The 18,736-nt window shown below is 40.4% G+C and overlaps 1 protein-coding gene across 2 annotated transcripts in view; it reads right to left on the reverse strand.

Annotated features, from left to right (window-relative positions):
* LOC143357052 (ATP-binding cassette sub-family G member 1) overlaps window positions 1-18,058 on the reverse strand; it is a 35,212-nt gene extending 17,154 nt beyond the window's left edge. Inside the window, exons 1-3 of one of the 2 annotated variants that reach the window (XM_076793233.1) lie at window positions 17,933-18,045; window positions 5,565-5,685; window positions 4,258-4,717 (exon numbers count right to left, since the gene is read on the reverse strand). In XM_076793233.1, the coding sequence (XP_076649348.1) occupies window positions 4,258-4,480 (223 nt within the window). In that variant the 5' untranslated portion in view covers window positions 4,481-4,717; window positions 5,565-5,685; window positions 17,933-18,045. Of the gene's footprint in view, window positions 1-4,257; window positions 4,718-5,564; window positions 5,686-17,932 lie in introns of both variants that reach the window. The other variant, XM_076793232.1, reaches the window with a different exon arrangement.
* Between the last annotated feature and the right edge of the window lie 678 nt (window positions 18,059-18,736).

Below are 18,736 nucleotides of genomic sequence, written 5' to 3' on the forward strand. Positions count from 1 at the left end.
TTAAAGATACATCCGTGAGGAATTATTCAACTTTATTTGATTGAGTATATGTTATTAACCAGTTAACTGCGGAGTTTAGTTTTAAAAATCTCTCACGTGGAATTAAAATCAAGCAATGACGAGTATACACATCGAACGCGGGCCGAATGCCGCTATTATACGTTTTACGAAAAAAGGGAAGCAAAATGAGAAAGAATTACAGTTTTACTCGAATTAAATTAACAATTCATTAACGTCAACCGCACCGCAATATAATTTTTGGATTGACGTGTATACACGTCGAACGCAGTTAACTGGTTAAAAAGAAATGGCTAAAAATTTGGGAAGCACATTCTTGTTATTTTTATAAAGCAGTGTAAAATAGTCACTTTCAGTGCTCCGTAAACCTAGTGTTAAGCAACAATTCGCGAATACATACTAATTTCAACAGACCCGCGCGTTCGTTCACACTGTACCGTGTGTTCAGTAGATTCTGTTCGAAATCTTCAGCCATTGAGATCGTTAGGCGATTCCGTCGCGTTGTTACCGCGGAAACGTAAAAGAACGTCGCTCGCCGTGTGCGGTCGTCCGCCCGCGTTTAGAATAATGTTATTCCGCTTCCGTTTGGAGGTCGATAAATACGTGACGACACGACGTTAGCGCGTGACGACAACGCGTGCATTTCATGCGAATAGAGCCGGTATGCGAAATTCGATTCGCCGGCATGCGAAATTCGATTCGCCGTTGCGCCGTCTATCGGAAAAACTGCGCTGACCCTACGAGAAATGAAACGCTTACGCCGGCGATTATGCGAGAGAGAACCAAGCGCGTTGAAATATGTGATAGAGGACTGTCTTCAGTGGTAATTGGAGAACACCGAGATAAGAAGACTAAGCGAAAAAGTGAACGAGAAGTTACGACAATAATTTTGTAGTGATAATATTGATATAGAAGCAAAGCGATCATTTAGTTGTATAGTCGAAGTAGGATAGATCTAATAAGGCAAAATCTAATCCAGACCTCGACGTGACCTTGACAAATTGCAGATTAAAAAATTATGGTAAAAGTGTTGTAACTTTCCTGTCGTATCACCTTCGGTAGTTGTATTTGTACTTTGTATATAAACGTAAAGTATGTAATAGATAAACTGCGGATCTTTAAGATGCATTTACAACAAAATTGAGTAGACAAAATTTGAAATTGCAGGAAAATTTCCAAAATTTCAAATAACAATATACTATTTCTCATCTATTAAAACTGGCAAGTGAACAAATAACATTCTACTTGGTTTCTGTTTCTTGTAATTAATGCAGACAATTTTTATTTAGCATAAAGAATGGCCACTGAGATTGACGATAACCTAAACTAACTATTACCACCTACATTTTTATCTAACTAGGTTTGACAGCAAGTGTCCGCCATTGTCGCTCATATTTTCAAAAAGGATGCCAGCGAAACGATATCGCGTATTTAGTGTGGGAATCATGCATCCCCGATTATTCCCTTTTCCGTGTCGCGACGTCGCATCGTCGTCGATGACGTACTTTTTCCTTTGTTAAGCGGATGCGATCGACTAAACTTTGCGTACAAACGATGATTCGAGCCGCATGCGCGGTGGCAACCATAAAAACGCAGAGACATGGTATGTATTCGATGGTGATAAAACGCGCGATTTATCTCTGCACGTTTGGAATATCGTGCGGGAATATCTGCGTCGTGAGTAAGCAAGCCGCAACGGTCGCGTTTGAATAAAATATGAGCGGCAAACTACTTCGACTACTCAATGATCCAGCCACGAAAAGCTTGATGGTCATGTCCACCGTGTGGCAAACGAAGATAATCAAACCTTAATTACTGTAATTCTGATGCGATTGTGTCCTAGAATTTCTTGTCTGTTCTCCGATATTCTTCACTTTCTCAGATACTAATTTTTATCAAATTCTCGGACTTTCGAATCATAGAAGTCTCCATTTTTAAATTCCCAGATACTTAGATCCTCAATTTCTGAACTCTCAGACTCTCAACTCCCCAATTTTCAAATTCTCAGATACCTGGATCCTCAATTTCTGAACTCTCACTCTCAACTCCTCAATTTTCAAATTCTCAGATACCTGGATCCTCAATTTCTGAACTCTTAGACTATCAAACCCCAATTTTCAAATTCTCAGATATCTAGATCCTCAATTTCTGAACTCTTAGACTATCAAACCCCAATTTTCAAATTCTCAGATACCTAGATCCTCAATTTCTGAACTCTCAGACTCTCAACTCCCCAATTTTCAAATTCTCAGATACCTAGATCCTCAATTTCTGAACTCTCAGACTCTCAACTCCTCAATTTTCAAATTCTCGGACTCTCAACTCCTCAATTTTCAAATTCTCAGATACCTAGATCCTCAATTTCTTAACTCTCAGACTCTCAACTCCCCAATTTTCAAATTCTCAGATACCTGGATCCTCAATTTCTGAACTCTCAGACTCTCAACTCCTCACTTTTCAAATTCTGAGATACCTAGAACCTCAATCTTCACCTTGCAAATTTTCACTCTCAGACTTCCAAATTCTCAAATTTTCAGACTCGAAAATCCTCAGACTCTCAGCTTGCTGGGTACTCATAGATCTTCAAATTGCCAAACTTCTAAATTCCAGGACTTTCGGATTCTCACAGTAGGGGGCTCCGAAATCGTGAAAATTGAAATTCTCAGAGTGCTAAAATGTTGAAACAGTGTCGCAAATTCTCGCAACTCGAGTCTTTTATGCAAACCACAGAGGAAGAAAGAAGCGATACTCATCGGACTCGCGAGGAATATTTAGGCCGTGAATACGCGTCAAGTAGCATTGGCCTTTGAATAAAATATGAGGCAAATCACCTCGTCTATTTAATTGTTTGTAACGGCGACAGAAATAATCCGATGACAAGGAAAAAATCGCAATCCCGCAACGTTTCACTGAAAGTAGACGCTCCCCGAGATCGAAGCTTTTCCTCGCGAGACGTTTCTCGTGTGATCGATAAACTGAAACCGACGAGGTTAATTTCACGATGGCAGTTATTGGCAAAAAACGATCGGGGCAGAAAACATTGATGCATATGAGAAATGCGTGGTCGACGGGTCAGAAGTCGGATAGAAACGTACGCTTACGATAGTATGTATAATAAATGCGCATATTTGCTGAATGCGTGATACACTTCTGACATATAATCACACCTAAGCAAATCGAAGAAGATGCACCGATGATGCGGTCAAAACGAAAAAATCGACTATTCTGAATTCGCAGATATTAGTAGTAGAAATCTTTCTTTTCACTTTCTTCGCTCATTTAAGCAAGTATAATCTGCATCTCCGAAACCTAGGGATTTTTCAGAGTGAATCTGTCGATGAATTGATCTTGGTGACTCTCGAACACCATTTCGCGCGTTCGGTATCGAAACGGACCAGTTTGGCGTGACTATTCCGTTCATCGGTTTCTAACGAAGAAAGGTCTCTTCTGAAAACGCCCGGCCGCTTTCTCCGTTTAAAACTTTCTTCGCCACTCGCAGGACCACTTCATCCGCTTTCTCTCGACGTCACCGGTGACATTTCATACGCTGAAACACACAGCCTCGGAATCGCGAGCTCCGACCGTGAACTGACCTATCACTGAACCCCGAAATTCACGCTTTCACGAGGAAAAAAGGGCGGCCATCTTATCACAACGAGATCAAACGATCCGGTACATCCGACGCGACTGATCCCCTTTCCATCTTCCGCGCATCTACAATTTTTACTTATGCAAATGGACATTCTTCTGGAATTGGAATTAATTGAACTCTCGTTTGCGTTTTGTTTGGATATTATGTCACGTGGACTGAATGTTTAGAATTCAGAGAGTACTGGGGAGATCTCGAGAGACGAGCACTATGATAATTACAGGAGATGAACGCTAACAAGTTAGAAAAGAGCACTGTAAATACTTTTAGAGGCGATCACTATGAAAATGACAAGAGACGAGCACTAACGAATTCGTTCAAAATTGTTTCAAAAATCTTGAACCCTATGAGGATCTCGAGGGACGAGCACTATGAAAACGACAGGAGATGAGCACCAACAGAATTATTAAAAAAAGAAAACATAAAAATCTTGAGAGCTATTAGGATCTGGAGGACCGAGCACTGTGGAAGTAACAAAAGATTACCGACAAACGAGTTGAACTGAGTTAATTAATTAAGCAGAAGAACGGCTCGGTCCTCGCACGAGGTTCGCTAGTAGCTACGTGAACTACGGTTCAAGGTGAACTTACTTGGTCTGATGTTCCGGATGTTCCATTGGCTGACCGTGTACCGTAGATCCTGGAAGGCGAGGTTGACTTCCGGCCTCTTCGGGAACGAGTGTTTCTCCTTCAGGTAGTAGTTCTCTTTGGAGACGATCGCGACACCGTGCACATCGTCGTGGCTGGTGTGATCGATTTGGCAACAGCTGAGTGACGACCGGGACGGTGAACAGTGGTTCGGCGAGGTGGTCATCGTGTTCCTGTTAGGCGAATCACCAAGGCGGTTCTCGTTTCGACGCGGTTGCCCGACGCGGTCCGTGTGTTCACGTTCACGGGGGAACGGGTGTTTTCCTTCTGACCGTGATTCACGTCCGAAGACGCATGTCTAGCGCCGGCTACTCCTTCTCTTCCTCTTTCACGTCCACGTGGGTTCACTGTTTCCTTCCTCGGTCGATCACAGTTCTTGCATAATTGCACCGCGCGCGACGCTCTGCAACAGAAACATCGAAACGATGCACCGGTAAGGTCTCGACACATGGGAAACGGATGCACGCCATATTTTCGAATGATTTGTCCCTGCGATCGCGGACTATGTCTCGTCGGAGGCTTTGCTCGATCGAGAAGTGTAACCATGATATCCAGAACATTCAAAGAGTATACGTACCATTGCGCGCGCTACTTTCTAATTTTTATTTTTCTTGAATTTAAAAAGAATTTTTCAATTTTTCTTGAAAATCCGCATCGTTTGAAGGTTCTAATTAAGCAGTTACGAAGGACACCTTTATCTAACGGTGTCATAGCCGTTATCGTTTCAGTCCTGCGTTTTTGCAGTGAGAAATGCGCAGAATAAAATGGCTACGATTTGATTATAGAACGGTTGTCGTCCGCTTCTACGTTTTGGTAGAATGGACAGAGTCATCAGCGTCTCTCGCGCGTGTCGATTGGCTGTTCATCGACCGATCGTGACTATGAGGAAGAATGGGCGTAAGGTCTGGGGTGTTACATGAAAAGTGGCGTCCGTTTAACGTGCCGCGAAACAAACCCGCCACGATATTCGTGTCGTAATAGTAAGCAAAACCGGCTTCAACGAAGGTTGGGAAAGAGCGTGCAAGGTGCACTGCGTGTCCGTGAACCGTGAATTGCCGATGAAATTCATTGCGACCGGGAAAGAAAAAAAAAAAAAAGAAAAAAATATGCCCCGTAACTTTAATCACAGCGGTCAGAGCAATTCCTCGGTTTCTGGAGCGGATACGATTAGCATTCGTGTGTTCGGAGATGAAATTATAACGTGCTACTTCGTTTTCACCCTTAACTAGCAACTACGCGTAATTAGATACCTGATTCTCTATCCTGTCAGTTCGCAGCGCTGGCACACAGTTTCTGCTTTTCACTGTTCGATCATAAAATACCCTGATGTAATAATATCGAGATGTCGATGCATTGATTCGACCGATTGCTCTAGAAATACGAATTACCAAATATACGGATAGGTAATCGTTTTAACGATAGTAACGATAGTTGACAGATACTGTTATTGGTAAGACGAAGTAGATCGAGTAGAAGTAGTCAGACATGCTGGCGGTAACATTTTTGAGAAAAGTAGGAATTATACTGGGCCGAGTGGTGATACTGATACTGGTACTGGTGGGAACGATAGCAAACCCAATGTTACAATTATTAATCGTATAGCAGTAAAAAAAAATTAAAAATGTTACTAGTAGGGGAAATACTAATATTAGATCTGGCACATATGACCGGAAAAAGTGCTACCAGTAATGGAATAAGACTATATTGATACTGTAAGTGATAAAATTATATTGTTAAAAAAGAAATGTGAAGAACCTCCATCGCTACAAGTCGTGAAGTGATTAACCAACAACAAAGACGATATTATGGTTATTGAAAGGCGAGTTGAACACAAATTTTAAGCAGTGTAGTATTAATGCAACGTAGGAAGATCGTGTACAGAATAATAGTGAATAGTAAATGCAATAAATAGTTAATGTAATATTAAATAGTAAATGTAATAATAAGTAAATGTAATATTAAATAGTAAATGTAATATTCCGGAAGAGGTGTCGAGGCAATCAATATGTGTCGCGTTAATACTTTAATCTGAAAGAGCACAATGAGCATTATTTATTGCTGCTCGTTAATTTGAATGTCAAATGACGTCTCCATCGTAATCGGTCATGTAAAACTGCCTGTGACACTACGGGAAAGCCAGCTACGTCATATAAAAAAATATCATGTCGTTGTTAGACTCGATTAAATCAAACGGTGAACGTCACAATGCATAAATCGCATCGGCGACATTCCAACGTCTCAACAAGGAAAACGGAGAATTAAATAGCAGACAAAAAAAGGACGATAAACTATAATTACTGAAACGAGTGAAACAAAGACATTCAATTCAGGGTTAAATTAACCGAGTACCACATATTTCAAAACTATGGAAACCAGATTACGTATATCATCATTTATTGTAAGATCCGGTTGGATATCTCCCTCGAATGTTGTAACTACTGTCGCGGACAAAGAGAATTACAGATCATTAACTGCACGCAATAATCGAAATATTTACTGAAAACATTGCAACTGATAGGATCACTTTTGTAAAAATGTATACAACGATCCATTGTTGTCAGGTCTCAAACTTGTCTGAGGCTCTTAAATTTTTTTCCAAATTCTTGGACTCTCAGCTCTCCAAAATTTAAAATGCTCAGACTCTTAGGACTCTAATTTTCAAATTTTTATATCCTCAGGCGCCTAGGTTCAAATTATTGGACTGTCAGACCCCCACTTTTTAATTCTCAGACTCCCAGTTCTTAAATTCCCAGACTCACAGACTCCCAGTCCTTAAATTCCCAGACTCTAAGACCTCCACTATTCAATCCTCAGAATTTGAGACCCCCAATTTTAAAATTTTCACACTCTCAGACCCCCACCTTCCAATTCTCAGACTCTGAGACCACCACTAATCAAAGTTTCAGACTCTCAGATCCCCAGTTTTCAATTCTCAGACTCTCAGACCCCTTGTTTTTAAATTCTAAGACTCTCAGACCCCCAGTTTTTAAATTCCCAGACTCTCAGACTCCCACTATTCAATCCCCATCAATGTTCAACCTCTGACATTCTAATGCTGGTTTTCAAACATTCCACCTCCGAAATTCAAAATTTCACGCAGAGCCTAATTTTAACGGTTCCTACGTCACAGATTCCGCAAAACTTTAAATTCCACACATTGTTGAATTTCAAAGTTCAACAAACGATTCGGGAGCCCTAAAGAATGATAATCCCTCGGAGCAATGGTGGAAGCGAAACACAAAAAAACATTTACACGACAATCTATTCATCGACTTTCGCCGGTGTTTTTTTTTTTTTTTCTTTAGGACAAAGTATAGTCTGACGTTATCATGACCAAGCAAAAACGTGATTTCCATACACGAGCCGGTGACGCCATCTTAATTCGTCGATTAATTTTTATTCATTAATTTTCATCATTCGTGACAAACAGCTGCATTAATTAAGTGGTATAGCATCCGGAACCGCCACGCGAATTGGTCCTCGTTCGTCACTGTGGCGATGTATGCTGATAAACCCCGTGTAATTACCTCATTAAGTATGTCATTAAGGCACCGAGGTGGCATTTCTTGAATATATCGGCACTAAGTCATCGCGCATTAATTTATTTTTCGATTTAATAAGTGGCGCACACGTGCAACAAATTAATTAGAATCTGACTTGTAAATCGTCGCTGTTAATAAAATAATCTACGTTTGAAGTTAACGATTCGCCGCAGGAAAACATAACAATTACAACGGCACCGATCACGAGACTTAATCAATCGGATAACAGATTGAAAACGATCAAATTCCGATTATGTCAGAGTCCTCGGTGGTCTAATCTCAAGGTCGCGTTGTATACATTGTAATGAGCGACGTCATAGATATCATAACGAAGTGTAAGAATGATTCGCATCGGACTTTGCAAATATTTTACGATACGCTAAAACGGAGCTGTTCAGCGTCTGCCCGTACGGGCAGCGAGTTTCTTGACCCGGGCATACACAGAACGGCGGGCGCGAAGCCACGCCCCTACGGGCAAGGGCTGCATGTATTTGTCACACGCATTGTCTCAGCTACGGCTTCTATTCCGCTAAGCCACTTGCCCGTAGCTTTGCCCGCAACTGTGCCCGCGAGCATCGGCGGGCGCCCTTGCCCTCTATTAGACATGTCGAGCAGCTCTGCGCTAAATGAGTGGCGACTGCATTTAATGCGCGTAAAACGGCGTTACATAAAACGAATACATTATCGCTTTTTTCTGTCAGAAAAAAAGTGTCAACGCGACTCGTATAACATTTCGTCGGTAAAGCACTATTTTCGAAAAAAATCACTGGTTTTGATATGCGAAACAAGAGTCGCCCCCAAAGGATACGTGTCAGCGACTATTCGCGATAACAGAATATTTAAAAATCGCAGATAGACGATTACCCGGTCAGAGTACGTGTTCGTCAATGCATACAGTTGTTGCCAGTTCAAGATCATTGCATTTACATGATTAAGCACTATCTTTGTTTACAAATGTCCTTGATCTTTTGCGTGTTGTTTGATAACATTTGCAGTTTGATCGGATCCGTCGCGTTCAGACGCGCGGAGCTAGCGCATACCGCAGACATTAATCCTTTTTAATGAATGAATTTGAATTAAAATTTTTGCATCTAGTAGGCGTGCATTCGTTGTTTAATATTTTACGGAAACGAATTCGCTCAAACTAGACGGTCCCTGAAAAATAACGACGTTTTTATACTCGTTTAGAAGCAAGTACGAGGGGACTAAGTAAAGTATGTTTTCATAAAACGGAGAAATAATACGACTGAGTCACTTGTTTCCAGCTAAACGAAAATAAGATGTATCGCTTGTGCTTCTTAGAATCCGTTGCAATTGAACCGACGAGTCAATCGACGTGCGTCAAATATGCAAAAATCTCTGTTCTTTCGGAAATGTTTGGTCACGCGCAACATGTTGATCCACATTCTAAAACATTAGATGAGGAGACTCGTTTAATGGGGATTTAATTACATTTAAATTGGGGACAATTGATATACTCAGGGTCGGGAACACGATATCTTTTCGGGATCGGGACGGGTAATTTCGACATTCTCGAAAGAGACGGGATTCCCGAAAAAATCAGGATTTCGAAATGGGTCGGGTTCTCGAAATATTCGGGAAACCGGATTCCTTCGAGAATCACGAAATTTTGGGAAATCTCCATATTTCGGGAATCTCCAAATTTTCGGAAATTTCCAAATCTCGGGAATCTCAAAATTTCGGGAATCTCGAAATTTTCGGAAACCTCCAAATTTTCGGGAAACCCGATTCCATCGGGAATCTCGAAATTTTCTGAAAACCCGATTCCTTTGGGAATCTCAAAATATTCGGGAAACCTGATTCCTTTGGGAATCTCGAAATTTTCGGAAAACTCGATTTTCGGGAATCTCCAAATTTTCGGGAAACTCGATTTTCGAGAATCTCCAAATTTTCAGAAATCTCCCAATTTTCGGGAAACCCGATTCCTTCGGGAATCTCGAAATTTTCGGGTCCTCGCACATCCCTATCCGCGACAGAAAAATTACGAGGTTTGATATTTCGAATTTCGGTCGTTTATCCATCGGAACATTCTGCAGTCGCGAATTGATCTAGTGGCCGTCATCTATTGGCAAACAAAATGAAATGAATAAACACGTCGCGAACGTTCGCGGCGGCAATGGAAAGTGGATGATAGCGATCATTTTTTCCGATGCGCCAGTGAATCGTCGGCGATAGTACGGGAAGAACGGCGATACACTTCGACTGCATACAATAGCCCCTTTTTAAACGTTCTCTGTCAAAGTCACGCGACAGTTTAACCTCTCGATTCGGACGAAGTTGTCCGACCATGAACGTAGTTTGTCGCTCGTCCGATCCAATCGAAAGTAACGGCACATAAATCGAACGCCTCGACGATAAACGTGATCGCGCAACACGCATCAAGAAGAATCGGATTCGCAAAGTTCATTGAAATCTCTGCGGACGGGTTACACATTTTTCACACGTCCGCCGATTGTTCCTCAGTTTCAATCACTTGACCGTCGGGACACTGACAGCAACAGGCCGGTAAATCTTTAGACAAAATAACATTCCAAAGTGCGCTCGTTCGATAATGTACAGACGTCGACAACAAACATAATTTTATGCGAAATTAAAATTCTCTGTATCAATTGCAAGATACGGGGGCTACATTTATTTCCCTCGTTAATGGTTTTAATCAGTTCGAAATAATAACAACACGATTCAGATATTCTATCAATACATTTCCTGTTTCGCATTTTTGTCGTAAATTTAATATAAAAATAGAGATCCCTTCGATTATTCGTTTTTTGCCCACGGGCATCGGCGGGCGCCTGCTAATAGGCATGCATATACATTGAGCAGCTCCCAGTTTAGCAGTTATTAATTTTCTGCCGCCTCGAACATTGCGCGTCAGTGGAGAGGCCGATTTCACATTATCCAACACTTTCGGTGCACAAATTAGAAAACAAACGGTATTTGTTTACAACTTTCGGTGGTTTCCTAACGCGTTGCATTTCCATTTCGCGCTCGACGAGAAGCGAGCACGCGAGAGCCTTTTGCAACAGCGATTCCAATTTTGTTACCTATCTAAAAACTCGATCTCTTAATTGTTCGCGAGCATGAACGCGTGGATCGGTAACCGTACGAAATCCGAGAGAAAATCGAGCGCTTTCGTGGTGGGCCGGTGAACCGTGGAGTCGCCGATGAAATCTCCGTGATCGAGCCTCGCGAATCGAGGACATTCCAGCGATCGGTCAGTTTAATGACTGGACTCGGTTAATTGTCTCCGCGAGCGTTGACCGGCCTGGAACCAACACGCGTTCCAAACTTTTCGATTATGGAAAGTCCCTCGTCCGTGCGTCCTTGCGCAAAAACCGGCACGGTTGTTCTTTTGCAACAACGTGCACACGCGCACCGTGGAATTACGAAAACGAATCGCGAATCACGAACCCCGCGAACCATAATCAGCAATAATTTAGTTACGTTGCGCACAGTGTTGCAGCTCCGCGAAAATCTCTGGCCGCGAAACGTGCCGGTGCCCCGAAGATTCTGGAGCCTGAAAAAGATCTCTAGAGAACTGTTTTGAATTTTCAAAAATCAATCCAAGGCATGTCGAATGTTAAAACATTTATCTTTTTTTTTTTTAAGAGTGCCCGAATATTAATGGGAGTCACTGTAAATTTGAATCATAATCTCGACTCGACCGAATCGAAATGAGAAGAAATGCAGGATCGCTTTCACTCTGCTTCCGGTGAAGAAAGCAAATTCTATCTCGCCGCATATTTTTAGAAAGTTCTTGCGATTGTTTCCGCGAAGGCCGAAACGTTTTCAACGACTCTGATACATGACACAGATACACGACGATCATGCCTAACGTGGTTGATAGTTTGTAGATCTTTATGAACAACTGATCAAAATTTTCCGAATTGTCAGAAATTCTTTCGTGCGCTTCGTTGATTAATTTTAACAAAACCAAGTGTGCAATACTAGTTTTTATTAAGTTTCCACTGTTTTACGGTAATTCTTTTAGTCTTTCTATCGTTCCAAATTACAGGCACTGATTTTTCTCATAAATGCAGAAAATTACCAAAATGATATTAAATTATATTTTTTCAGATATTTATTTATACGCACCCGCTACCGAAGCAACAAACATATTTGATTCCGAAGGTTTCTTATCGAAATCGGTAAGATCTCCGGTTCAGATTCGAGCCTTCGAGATTTGTTGAGAAACTTGAACCTACAGCTTTTATCGCGAACGTCATCGTCAGGGGTCACGAATGCGCGCACCTGTTCCGTGCAAGCCACGTTAATTATTCTCGCACGGCGGCGTGCTTAATTGCGCAACACTTTTATACCTCGGAACCGGTAAAAACGCGCGATTTCGCGAACTCGGTTGTTCCAGTCTGCCGAACGCTTTCAGAACTTTCTTGATCTTCGGTGGATCGGTTTCCCAACGATCGAAACGCAAAAATCGCCTCGAATTCGTTTCGTCAAAAAACGAAGGAAGGAATCCAGAATTCTTTTTATTTCGAGCCCTGGGACGTGCTATTAGGCTGTATAATATTATAAGAAATTGCCATTTTTTTTTTGCCGATCGACACACATCTTTACATATTCAAGATGTGCAGCATTAGCATATCTATAATATCAGGTGATTAGCATTTTTTGAATGCGTACATGATTGCCATTATGACTTCCCGATGAAGGGGGACAATTTATCGAATTTATATTCTAATTCTGCTAAGTTTGCGATCTCTGACCGAATTCGAGGATTAGGATATATGTAGAACTGTGGAATATATAAATAATGTAGAATGCTGCACGGAAGTTTACTGCCATATTTTGGACTCCATTCAACGTTGATACCCATGGAATTTTAATTAATGTCGAGACCGACTACTAAATTGAACCCTGTATCTAATTTTGTAATTTCCTGGAGATAACAATTCCGAGTCCCATTTTACGTATTTCTGCTCTAACTTGACGTTAATCGTTACTATACTGCTGGTCTTTATGCAAAATAAAAATTGTCTTCATCAATTGCGAGAAATCGGTACCGAATAGATACAATAATATTAAATTCAATAATATTAGGATAATAATAATATTAAAATATTTAATAATACAATATTACAATATTATTATATAAAAAAATAAATATTATTATATTAGAATATTTACTATTATTTATCTTAGTCATTGTACTCTTTCAAATTGCACAGACCCATTTCTTCCGCAAATGTATAAAACTTTTTGTGTTTCTATAAACAGAAACTGTCCTTGATATAGACGCCGTGACATATTTTTTGAACAAATATTTCTCCTCGTGCCAGATACAGGATTATTTGCCGTGTACTCGGTAAAGTGTCTTTTGAGACTGAAAAGCCTATTTGAAGGAAAACGTTTGCATGTCACCGTATGAAAATGAGAGAACTAATTTGAACTTTGTAGCAGTCAGACAAGTAGTTACTTCTGAAAGCTGCCAGGCTACTCTTAGTCACTTATTGGATTATTGTAATATGCAACAGCTCTATTGACATCGGTTACTCAAACGCGTGTTGTTGATACTTATGTAATAGCAAATTTCTAAACAGTGCGAAGATCATTCTGCTATCTCGCAGCCGGCGAGAGTGTCATTATCGATCTCTCTCTCTCTCTCTCTCTCTCTGTAAGTACCTTAATCGTGGTACACTCTTTTTTTACATTTTTATACCGAACGAATCACTGTATTGCGAGTGTACGAAGAGCAACGATTTTGGTTCAGCCAAGAAAAATCCGAATTCTGTTGAAGAAAATTATTGCACGTTAATGGACATTGCTCGAACGATAACAGAGACGATCGTGAACTATCGTGATAACATCGACAACCTTCCAACGCAAAAAGAGATGATCGATGTTGCATGCGGTATAGGTTAATAACGCTCCGCCTTTATGTAGAATCTTTCTGAAGGTTTTGTCGCGCGAATCGTCAGTGCTATTTTCACGTTTATTTGCATTCAGTAGTGATTAGTTAGTGTCATAGTTTAAACGCCGCAACTTATCCAAATCACTCGAGGCCAAGCACAGTCTCGGATCGAGACGACTATTATCATATTATAGTTAGAGGTGTGTGAGAACCCGAAAATTTCGAGATTCCCGAAGGAATCCGATTTCCCGAAATTTTCGAGATTCCCGAAAATTTCGAGCGAAAATTCCCAAAAGAATGAGGTTTCCCGAAAAAGTCGAGATTTCCGAAAATTTCGAGAACCCGTCCCGATCCCGAAAAAATGTCGCGTTCCCGACCCGACCCGATATTTCGAGTTCTCGCACGCCCCCAATTTATAGTAGTTACTATGATTAGTTTCATTGGATTCTTCCACAAGGAATTAATTGTTGTTTATTGTTTTTCTGAAGGCTTGAAAAAGTCTCGTGACTTCGGTCACGTATCCCATCAGATTCCGCGACTCTTTCGGTTGGCCAGCAGACCGAAACGGAAACGTGTTTCCGAGAAAGACTTTGATCTCTTCGAATGCTGCACTTTAATTGCTAATCGACTATCATTCCGTGACAACGGAAGCGACGTGATTCATTTCCCTGGATCGCCGCAGAGTTACGTGCTATCAGCCACTGGCGATCTTTTGCGCGAAAATATCGGCACTAACAGACAGCTACGTCATCGTAAAATTCGAAGAAGGGGCCATTAATATGTACCTGTTCGCGGCCATCTCCGGAAATGATCAGTGGAAATAAAAAGTTCGTAACGGAAGCCGAGGAAAGCAGTTCGATGCGTTCGGCGTGCAAAGAAATTTACAAATTACGTGGTCGATTGTTAAACCGTCTGAGGATCTCCCTCGGGGACGCGACTTAACCCATTTGCATCATAAGGAAATATGAAAAGAAGACCTTTATCACCAAACATTTTTTTTTTATCATATTTAAGTACAAAAATGACTACAAGTAAAAGAACTTCATATTTCAGCATTATATGGAAAAATCAGAATTACTAGTTTCGTCTCCAACAACACCCTCCATTTCTATTTTTTAACTAACGAATAATGATAGCGACGAACAAAGTTGAGCGTATGCATACGGCTCCGGTGATAGTGACCAGGAAAATTGGCCAGCAAACCGGTTAATAATTTCTTTTGAAATGTTTATGTGAAAGAAGAGTTTTGAACTACATTTTACTGTGGTCGAATTCTGTTCGATCGAAGTCTATTTGAAAGGTAAAGTGTGAATCGCACCGATGCACAGGTGACAGAACTAGTTCGCGACTCGCCTTGGAATCGTAAATATACGTAGTTATTTATACATATAAATGGGAGAACGAGGCTCGTGGCGGGTAGCAAATCTTCACGTACAGGCGCGACGCGACGGGACGGTTAAAACGCGATGACTAATTCTAGGCGCGTTCAAGATCAATATTCAATCTCGTATGGAATGAACTTGGCAGAATGCGAATTCTTATGACGGCATTGCCGGCGATAACGGTGGACGATCAAGATCGGGCGCCCACCTGTAATCGGTCAACAATGATCGACGCGATCGATAAATCGTACCGTAATCGATAACTTATTTTACGCTCCTAAACAAATTCCACGTGCTCCCGTGTTCCTCTCTCGAACGTAAACAATTTTATAACCGTACGAGACAGAAAAAAAGTTGATCATTTTACATTCATTTATCTCTGTGCCTTCTTTTATTGCAAAAATGTATCTGCCTGGCGTGCAATGTAATTACTCTCATAACACGAAGAAAAGTAAATAAATAATTTACTTCTACGTTATTTAGGATTGTGTACTTTTACATTATTTTGCGAGGAGGTAATATCAATCTTCACAGAATTTTTAAGTTCTGATAGTTCAGTAAACAATGGGAATAGTGAGACAATTTCATAGATACGGTGAAATGAAATTAAAAATTATCGAACCGTTACAAAAATTGTACCGAAAGAAACGGTAGAAAAATTGAAAATTTCCCGCCGAAATAATTGTTGGATTTTCAGTGGAATTGAAGTGGCTTTACTTTTTCATTGTAGCCGGTTCCCAATGAAAGGCTTTGCGAAATCGCCTGATCACACTTGACACATTCGTTCGGAACACCCGAATGGTGAGTTCGACAACCTTAAGAGGCTCGATGAAATCGATTTTAATAGATCGAGAGACCTGAAAACCGTGACTTTGATGCTTAACTACATAATTGGCGAAACTCGGTCGTAGAAATCGCTTGAATACGGTCGTAACGTACTTTTTACTACCGCGCTCTCTCTCTCTCTCTCTCTCTCTCTCTCTCTCTCTCTCTCTCTCTCTCTCTCTCTCTCTCTCTCTCTCCTCTCTCTTTTTCCATATTTTACCAAGCCGCGTAACTGTATGTCATTCGAATAGAATTATTTTAAATTGTTCCCAAATTATCATCCATCGAATAGGACAACTATTTCAAAATATTATTTCGAACGAAGCCTAGGATAAGAGATCCGATTACTGTGGGGGTACCAATTACTATACCCATATTAATTATACTTATTTTTCAAGCACAATGAATATTGAGAAAGAGATATATATTAACTGATTTTAAAGAAAAAAGATTTAATGTCTCGTTTTTAATATTTATTATGCTTTAAAAGTAAATATAATTAATATAGGCACAGCAATTGTTACCCTCACAGTAATTGGGTCCCTCACTCTTATCCGATTTCAAATAAAACTAGTTATAATGTTTTAAATGTTTCTTTACATGATAGTAAATATTTAAAATTTCTAATTGCGTCATCCACAAACTGCGGAAAATATGACTTCAAAAAGAGTCTCTTTTCTTATAATATTTACTTATTTAAAAGAAATATTTCTTGGTTTAAAAATTTCATCATGTCGCTAATAGGTAGATATTTTATGATTAATGTGCTCCTATTTAAAAGTGCGTCGCTTATGTCAAGCTGAGACACGTGCACGTGCTCGATCTTCAGATCTCAGAGGTTAACAAAACACGTGTGGCATTAACGACACACGTCAGAAAGCAACAATCATATGACGCTTCGACGGTGGCGGGGAATTAAAAACAAATCGAATAGGGTGTAAACATAACCCGAGTCTAATGCGACATTGTCTACTTCGTCAAGCTCCGCGTAAGAAAACAAACAATTATACCTGACCTCGTTCAATGACGTATCTATAATTCGCTGTGCCTATATTAATTACACTTATTTTTAAAGCATAATGTATAATAAAAAAGAGACATATATATATTAACTGATTTTAATGAAAAAAATTAAATATCTCGTTTTTAATATCCATTATGCTTTAAAAATAAGTATAATTAATATGGGCACAGTAATTGCGTCCCTAACCCTATGTCGCGGATAACCTTAACACACGCTCGTGTTAACAATTGGCAGTATAATCGGACATCCGAAGGCTTGCATCGAAGCACAAGGAGGCCATTTTGAAGCCCTCGTATGCAACTGCGATATTAACACGATTAAAAAAGTTTCCTCCTGTTATTCCCCCTAATCGATTTTAAATCGACGATCGGGCCGTGATCGATACGCACGAACGTATGCTCAACCCGAATTTCGTTTATTTGATCAAATGCGGGCGTTCATCGGCTAGGCCTATAAATAAAAGCGGTCGTCGATGTAACGCAACTATAAGTTGCACGCGGACCACTGAATCCTTCCCTAACTTCGCGACTGACGCTCCTGTGAATAGAAACCGGTAATATGTGTACACAAACGCTGACAAACTTAAAATCGTTCAACCGCAATATTCCATTCCCTTGCACGCGACAACGCTCGCAAAACTTCCACCCTTGAGCATTCAATCTCATCGAGTATAAGTCACATTAAATGCTGATTGTACTGACACGCAAAAAAAAAACACAGTACATGCAATGTCAGGAAAAAATGTCGAAACACTAAGCTGTCAATGGCCTGCTCCACTTCGACACGAACAAGTTCGTGCTCGTACAAAAATATATTTTCAGTACGGAGGAGCGATTCTGTCAGCATTGTGAAACGTTGCCAAAAATCGCTGGCGATTACCAATGATAATATCAATGAATCGAAACTGATCGCACAATGAAAGAATTGTATAGATGACAGTCGGAAATTGTCTTACGTTGTTGTTGGTTGGGCTGTCAGTGGACGAACTGGTTCTCGAGCAAGCGTGATACCAAACAACCTGAAACTCCAATGACAGACGACCTGTCAGTACCAAAAGTTTGCAGAGGACTGATCGTGCCGTTGTTACGGCGTGCCGTCTTCCTTCCTCTCTCTCTCTCTCTCACTCTCTCTCTCTCTCTCTCTCTCTCTCTCTCTCTCTCACGCCCTTGCGCGCGTTCTTTTTTCTGTGCAATGGAACGCAAGCGTACACCACGGTGCCGCTTGCGGATCGTTGATTGGCGCATGTCCCTTGAACGTTCTATGGGTATCTTTTGGGAACGCTCAACAGTGTCAAATAATCATAATTTGACCAATTAAATTTTAAGAGAACTCGGACTTTTATCTAAATCTATTGTGTCACGATACCTATATATATATATATACACCCATACACCTATATATACACCTATATATATAACCTACTTATACTTGAATATTTGGCGGGTCGTAAAAGAAATCACATTAATGAAAGTAGAGACACGTGAAACGAAACAATAGGAATAACTATTACAAACGTTTATAAGAATTCTAAAGTTCTACGGTTTAGATGCAGATTATTATTATAGGAATTCTGAACAACCCGCGAATCATAATGCGAAAATATTTATGAACTGCACTGAGTAAAAGAAATTAAATTATTGTAAGAAACAGATTTAAATAATTTCGAAATAGTTGATGGTGTGCACGTTGAATGCCAGTGAAATTACAGTGGAGCACCAATACAACGGAGATTTGAATTGAGCGCATAAAAATTTTGCAG

The sequence above is a fragment of the Halictus rubicundus genome, chromosome 9 (assembly GCF_050948215.1).
Source record: "Halictus rubicundus isolate RS-2024b chromosome 9, iyHalRubi1_principal, whole genome shotgun sequence".
Lineage (NCBI taxonomy): Eukaryota > Metazoa > Arthropoda > Insecta > Hymenoptera > Halictidae > Halictus > Halictus rubicundus.